The sequence below is a fragment of the Leptodactylus fuscus genome, chromosome 5 (assembly GCF_031893055.1).
Source record: "Leptodactylus fuscus isolate aLepFus1 chromosome 5, aLepFus1.hap2, whole genome shotgun sequence".
NCBI classification, from domain to species: Eukaryota; Metazoa; Chordata; class Amphibia; order Anura; family Leptodactylidae; genus Leptodactylus; species Leptodactylus fuscus.
The window spans coordinates 81703066-81711276 of NC_134269.1; the positions used below are offsets into that span (position 1 = coordinate 81703066).

Here is an 8211-nt window from a genome sequence, read left to right on the forward strand (position 1 = left end):
GGGGAGCGTAAGATGGCTGATCCAGAGCGTTGAAGAGGTTTCCCCCTGGACGGAGATGAAGGTGAGGGTGTAAGTGGGCAAGTGTATTGACATGTTGTAGTGTGGGGTTAGGGGCTAGGCTTGAGAGGCCAATAGGGAGTGTGTGGCTTGTGTGAGTGGTCAAAAATGTGTGGGATTGTAGAGCTCATGCTGTGAGTTTGGGGTTTGGGGGTGTCCTGGGCAAAATGTATATGCTTGAGTGGAACGAAAAGCAGCCTATCGTTCAATCCTGCCTAGGAACTATGTTTTGTGAAAATTTCACGCAAATCGGTGAAGGCATTTTTGCATGATTGAGGAACAAACATCCAAACACACAAACATCCAAACACACATACTTTCACCTTTATAATATTATTAAGATATAAATGAGGATCTTGGAGCACAGGGGGAGTTTTCTTCTATTGCTGAGCACTGCTGCATCATCACTATACACACCCATCCTGCATTCAGGTCCTCCCCCAGGGCAGTGGTAGGATCAACTCATGCTATGTATCTCTTAAGATCTTTTACTTCACATCCCACCACCACAGTGATAAGCAATATATACAGTACATCTTTCCAATTATTGCACTACCTAAATGAAAGAATCTTTGCCAATTCAATTCAAAAATCTTACTGCTTACTTACAGGGGAGCCAAAGTTATGTCCAACTTCATGTGCAAAAGTGATATGAGAGACTTTAGGAGGAACATGGGAGCCATAATTCTGCACAGTGATGATTCCAGTGTTCAAGGACTTTTTCTTTCCGTCTGAGTAGAGTTTACTTTTTTCGCATATTCCACCAGAGCTTCCTGAAAGTAGAGTGCAGGAAATACAATCTCAATCACAAACAAAAAAAAACAACAACCCAACCTCCCTACTGTCACCTCTCCCTGTGTACACATATTACACAGTGCTCAGTGAACTTCCGGTGCTCCTAGATAGCTAATTAGCATATCAATAAAAGCGGGCTAATTCAAAAACGGCTGAGAGGATTAACAAATTAAAGGTATATTTGGAATAGCCTTTCTAAAGTTATGCAAATATATGCTTCGTTAAAAATGAGTTTTCTCAATGATAGAATCCCTTTAAGATTTGTTAAGACTGTTGAGAATTTTAGTCAGTCGCCCAGATAGCATACCAGTTTATTGTATTTTATTGTGATTTATACTCATCGCTGAACAGAAACTTGGCTGCAGAGTTGAGCTCCTACTTGGACAACATTCAGTTACTACAGTTGTCCCCAGAGGATAGAGATTACTTAGAAAGACTTTACTATGGAGGATATCTTGGAGACATTGAAGGAGAAGTCTTATGGGAAATTACCTGGGCCTGATGGCATACCGCTGGAGATCTACATTAAATATAGTTATTCTAGCTCTTCATCTATTACAGATGTACAAATCGGTATTTACGGAAAATATGAAGCAACTGTAAATCTTAAACCAATGGAGACCCTATGGTGTAGGATTTCATATACGCCCATATCCCTTCTTAGTAAGATCTCTCCTTATTAATATTGATTACAATCTCCAGAAAAAAATTTGGCTTTGTTTATATACCACTAACCCATGTTCCTTCACTTGCAGACTTTGGAGAAGAGTGATTTCTGGTACATCTGGGGAGTGTTCTACTTACAAACATGCTTGTGCCTTTTCCTAACTTGCAAAATTGGTTATAAAACCCAACCCACAGTACCCTGCAGAGGAGTTTCTCCAGTTTCCAAATATGCTCATGTTATTCTGCTTTGGAGCGCCTTTTTCATATAAATTGCTACTTTATTGAATGTAAATGAATGGTAATTTTATGTAAATGAAGGTGTTTTGGCTTGGAATCTAGAGCAGATACTTGCTCATGTAAGCTAAAGCACTCCCCAAAGCATTTTTCCCCTCATTTTCATATTAATAAAACTAAAATTTACACAAAAAACTGAACAAATGCATATTTGGAAACTGTAGAATCATCCATACAAGATACTATCTCACCCAGTCAACAACCAATGTACTCTCACTATGGTGAATACATCATTTAGGCGCTGAAAAACCATGACTATTATATATATATATATATATATATATATATATATATATATATATATATATCTCAATCTCATTGCTAGGACATTAAATACATCTATAGATATTCATAGGTTTGAAATAAGTTGTTCAAAAATGGCCATCATATGGCAATCATTCGCAGTCGTGTGACTAAGCATCTTAACCGGACCATCGCATCTGGGTGGGGGAAGGCATGGTCATGCGCGTAGGGTCTAATGCTACTTAACCCCTATCTAACTTTACAGATTAGAACGCATTTTACAAACTTGCTGACAAAATTGGGCCCTTTTGGGAAGAAATTTCTACTCTTCTGTGTGAGACTGTCCAAAACTCTGTACTGGAAATTACTGGATTTCTGTCTTCTGAGACTGTTTAAGAGGAGGAATGGACCCACAACAAGATGTGCTTTATTAAGGTCCTCTTAGCTAGGAAAGACATTGCTTTAAGATGGCTGGCTGGTGGACCCCTTTCTTTCCAAACCTCACTCAGCCACTTCCTTGAGCACTAATTATGATGTTAGGCTAAATGTCAGTAGAACTTTTTGTCTCTGACTTGCCTTGTACACAATTATGAGCTGGTACACACTGGTTTGGGGCACAGCCAGTTCTATATACTGCTGGAAAGCCAACCGTGCACTTTCACATTTTTTTTTTTTTTTTTTTTTTTTTTTTAATGTAGATTGTGAGCCCCACATAGAGCTCACAATGTACATTTTTCCCTATCATTATGTCTTTTTTGGAATATGGGATGGAAATCCATGCAAGCACGGGGAGAACATACAAACTCCTTGCAGATGGTTTTTTATGCCCTTGGCGGGATTTGAACACCAGGACTCCAGCGCTGCAAGGCTGCAGTGCTAACCACTGAGCCACCGTGTGGCCCTGGCACTTTCACATTGTGTGCCCCGGGTGAAGAGCTAGCTGTCCCGGTACCTTAGCTCTTCACAGTCAGAAGGGCGTTTCTGACACACTGTCAGGAACGTCCTTCTGTACAAGCAGCGCCAATAGCGCTGTACTGTGTGAGTGGGGAGAAACGCCCCCTCCCTCTGCTCACAGTACTCATCCATAGACTAGTATTATCAGGAGGGGAGGGGGCATTCCTAGCCGGTCTTCGAGCACAGCGCTATAGGCGCTGCTATGCATACGGACGTTACTAAGAGTGTCATAAACGCCCTTCTGACTGTGAAGAGCTACGGTATTGGGACCGATTCTGAATTCAGCGCACTGTCGGCTTTCCAGCAGCATATAGAACTGCCTGTGCCCCGGACCATGAAAGGTCCTCTTTAAATACAAAACATATTTGCACAATTCCTGGCTACTACCCCCAGTACTCTGTTCAAGTAGACCACCCCCTTTTCCCTGCAGTGCCATGCCTAAAATGCCAAGGATAACATGACCACGGTCACCAATCTCTGGCCTAAGCATTCCCATATGGGGTATAAGCAGTGAACTTCAACCACCAACACCTTTGCAATGCAAGAAAGCGTATGCCAAGATGCAGTTACCCTTCAACTCTTCCTCTTCACGTTTGCTATTTTGGGGAAGGCCTTTTTCATAATGGCTTCTTCAAGCTTTCTTTTGGAATAATAAATAGAGAAAAGGCACTTCTACACTGAGGTAGGAACCTTAACAGGAAAGCCACAAGCACAAAAATCCTTTTATGGATTCTATCCCTTTTACTTAAAGCAGCTGTAAGGCAGAAAAAAAAATCTGCAAAAACCCAAGATAAGAATATTTGTAGTAAGAAAAATACAGTAAGTTAACAGTGCACCTTGCGGCACATCTCTGCAAGAACCTTTGAATAACTAGCTGGGGAGCTGCTTTAAACTGTGGCATATGCTTTTCAGTAGAAGGCAGAGATAAGAATTCGGGAAGATAAAGCAAGTCATTCAGCAAGGAGAAGTCACATGCTTGTACCATACTGTACTACTGTGCGCTACAAGTGGAAAGTCATAAAACAGAACTTTCATTGTTCAGGAGCCATCTCTCAGCAGGCTTCCTGAAGCTGCAAATGCAAAAAAACAGCATCTCCTGCTGTGAGAAGACTCCTGAAGTCATCTCATTTTTATTCCTCATATATCAATATGGGAGCTGCACAATTTGAGGAATGACTCGGCACTGTGAAATCACTCTTCCTGTCAGTAACCAATTGGATGGGAACCCTAAAAAATTGTATAAAAGGCTTCAGATTAAATAAGCACATGTTTCTGCCTGATAGATCCACATTCAGGTAATAAGTAGTATATGCCGGAAAATGTATACAGTGTATGTAAAGGGATTAAAAGGGTACTCCCACGTCGCATACTTACCCGTCTTCGTTCCTCTAAAATCTTCTGTCTTCCGGCTTTGTCTCATCATTGGTGGGCGGGGTCACATATGCAAAGCCAAGCGGCGAGATGCCGCCGGCCCTGCGTGCGTGCTCATACACCAGTCTACCCTTCACAAAGCGAATACAGACCCGACACCCTGCGGGTCTGTATTAGCATTGTGAAGGGTAGACTGGTGTAAGAGCTTGCACGCAGGGCCGGCGGCATCTCGCCGCTTGGCTTTGCATATGTGACCCCGGAGCGGAACAGCATCACTTCTGCCGCTGCTGTCTTCATGCAGGGCAGGCACATAGCGATGTTGCTGGCTTCACCTGTGCCGGCGTCTAACAGTCCCCAGCATCCGCCTATTACAGCGGATGCCGGGGAGTTAGACACCGGCACAGGTGAAGCCAGCAACATCGCTATGTGCCTGCCCTGCATGAAGACAGCAGCGGCAGAAGCGATGCTGTTATTCCGCTCCTCCGCCCCCCCCCCCCCCCCCCCCCGCCCCAGAATAGCAGCATCGCTTCTGCCGCTGCTGGCTTCATGCAGGGCAGAAGCATAGAGATGTTGCTGACTTCACTTGTGCCGGCGTCTAACCCTGTATTGGCGGCCCCTTCCCCCAAAGGGTAAACTACCCCCCCCCCCCTCCCTCCAGGCTCGCTCCCGTGCACTTAGCCCCTCCTCCCTCCCCCTGAGAGCAGCAGATACATCACTTGACTCAGGAGCAGCTAGGTCAGAGCTGTGGCCACAAAAAAATGAATAAAGTGAGATAGTGGACAAACAAAGCAGTTTTGCTGAAGCATTGTATTTAGGAAAAGTCTTACATTCACATTTACAAGCATTATAGATAGGATCCTTGTGACGGGACAACCCCTTTAAGAACGGGAGGGTCCAGTTTGAAACGCGTTAGAGAGGAGATAGGTGATGCTATCCATGCTTGTGTGTAAGTCACTAGGATTTATTTTTTTTGCTGTGTTTGTTGGAACAATAAATAGATTTGGAATTTACATCCTCCGCACTGGATATCTTCATCTTTTTCCACATGCGTACTGATACCAGGAGGATTCAGGGTATTATAGACTATGTTAGGTGACTGTGCACTGCTCAAGCACAGGATCAGCAAGAACAGTTCAACGGACATCAGAGAGTCTGGGCCTTACAGAGGAAAACTCAGACATGAAGTTCTCTATTCTGGTGCTTACTTTTTCTATGGTGTAAAGTAAAACCTTCAACAAAGTCTGCATTGAAATTCAGATATTAAGACGTCCCTTCACCACTTGTAAATTCAGCTCATAATAGGAAATATGCACAAGGGACAGATTTGCTACATATTTGCAAGTGGAAAATCTCATCCTTGAACTGTCAGGGGAAAAAATGTGCAGAATCCACCTAGAAATCTGTGGTGTGGAATGTAGATCCACTGCATGTCAATATTCATAGATTAACCATAGCAAACAGAAAGAGGCCTGATGTGATTCAGGGATAACGGCAGAAAATATAGGCCTAAGATGGCGTACATGTCATGTCATGGCGTATGTGTGTATTCTGGGCTTCTTGCCATGCTATACTTCTGACTGATATTTACTTTTCAGAAAACTACAAAAGACCGCAGTGAAATGGACTCCTCTTCCAATTTACATAATAAGAGCAAAACGAGGAACAAGAACTATTCAACAGGCTCAGTCACCAAAAAGCAAGCTGGTATTTGTAGAAACTTTCCAATATAATACAGAATTAATACAATACCTGATGGTGCTCCAACCCAAGCAAGTCCAAGGACACCATCATCAAAGTCTCTGTCAGTAAATACATAGGCCAAGCAGTAGTCATCATGGTTCTGTTCAGAGTTTAGCTCCAGGAACTTCTCGACTCCGATATTGGGAAAACGGAAGGGATTTGAGGGATCTCTTTCATCAGCTGTAGTGTTGATCTAGAAACAAAAAATATTCTTACTTTGTAAATAAAAACTTCTACTGTGGAAGGTGGATCATACTACAAGGCAATTGGTTCTGAGCATTGCAGAAATATGAAAGATCATCTCATTAATACTTGTCTGCCAAATGCACATCAAGTATCCTATGCTGATCATGTGATACACCGAAGCATAGCCTGAAGCTGTATTACTAGTAACATATGGTGAATGATACAGGCTCAATGGAGCATGTGTTACCTTATGTCTGAATTTTAACATGACTTATATTTTCATAGTCAGCTCTCATGAGTGGGGAATGGTTGACAGTCACTTAAGATCAGTCACAAAGCGTTATGCAACTCAGAAAAAAATCCCCTGCTCCGTTACACCTCAAAATTCCCATCAGAACTATTTTTACAGTGAAAAGGGCTTATCTTGACTGTGTGTCTAGGATCTGCTTCATCCACATAAACTTCAACATTTAATCCAATAATAATTAAGAAAAAAAAAAAAAAAACACGCAGCAAGGGCAGAAATCAAGTTACTTGAGGATGCCGTAGCCACCTAAGAGCTGGTAGAGTGTTCACAGTCTTCTACACAGTGCCACAGTAACACCAATGTACATACAATATTATAGTGAACACAAACCTATAAATATACCACTGCACTACACTGCCCTGTAGCAGAGCATGCTGGGGACCCTTCAGATAACTGAACATTTTTCAATTGTTCCGACGTGGCTTTCACCTGCTAATTAGAAGAATGAGGCTGATCTGCTCGGTATCTTGTGCTGCAGGTTCCGCAGCTGATCAGCAAGATCCATTTTTTTTTTTTTTTCCAGTGTACTGCTTTGATACATATCTCTTATTTAAAACACTTGAAGGCAGATTCAGGGCAGAATTTAGCATGGATTTTGGTAGTGGCATTAGCCTCAAAAACAGGACCAAATTCTTTGGTGTGAATGTACCTTAAGTGTGCAGCATGGCAACAGTGTTTAAGGCCAGGGCCTCATGTAGTGTAAGTGTAGCGAATCCCATTCACACATTGCAGAAAAACATGTGCAGCAGAAATGCTGAGATTTCAAAAACCATCATGGTTTTGGAAATCTCAGCATGTCAATTATTCCTAGCGAAATGCCGGTGGTTTCCCTATAAGATATAATTAAATCAGAAAGTCTGCAGAAGAGTTTCCGCCATGGATTCTCCCACATCGCTTTTATGCTGCGGCCCGCTACCTGGGGCCTTAGCCTAAAAATTTCTATAATTTTACAATATATTATCTGTATCGAAATCTCACTGTTTTCTAGATCTCTGCCTGCAGTAATTCATTCATATGGTGATGTGATATACACACAGGTATGCATCTTGTTATAGTTACAGAACAGTAATCAGACATCTGTCTGGTAAAGAGCTGTGCACCGTTGTATTAATCACATGACTATGGACTGACTTATATCCACTGGAAGTAACAGAATGAATGACAGCAAGCAGAGATCTAGAAAACCAGGAGGAATTGATATATAAAATATACTGGAAAAGGATGCAACTTTTTATTATACAAACAATAAGTGTCCCTCAATATTCGTGTAGAAGCTAAGCTACGCTCCTCATGAAAAATGTAGGTCTAATTCATGGCATTATAGGTTTGTTTAGTTTTTGGGGTTTTTTGCTCCATTTGATAAATTTTTCAAAGCATACATCACCTCCCCGGCTTTAAAAGTATGACACTCCATATGCTAGGGTATGTAAGGAGTAGAGTTTCTCCGTTCTACCATTTCCATTTTAAGACCAAAAAAGGGGGAAAGAAGGCTAGCAGAGCGCACTCACTTTCCTTCCACTTTTACAAATTGTTCTGCATGGCATGAATGCCTCCACTGACACAAATGGTTAATAAATATGTCACCATAGACACTATTT

The 8211-nt window shown here is 42.0% G+C and overlaps 1 protein-coding gene across 1 annotated transcript in view; it reads right to left on the reverse strand.

Moving 5' to 3' along the window:
• ADAM10 (ADAM metallopeptidase domain 10) overlaps positions 1–8211 on the reverse strand; it is a 127779-nt gene that overhangs the window by 15206 nt on the left and 104362 nt on the right. Inside the window, exons 8-9 of the mRNA XM_075273509.1 lie at positions 6130–6313; positions 667–830 (exon numbers count right to left, since the gene is read on the reverse strand). Of these exons, the coding sequence (XP_075129610.1) occupies positions 667–830; positions 6130–6313 (348 nt within the window). The remainder of the gene's footprint in view (positions 1–666; positions 831–6129; positions 6314–8211) is intronic.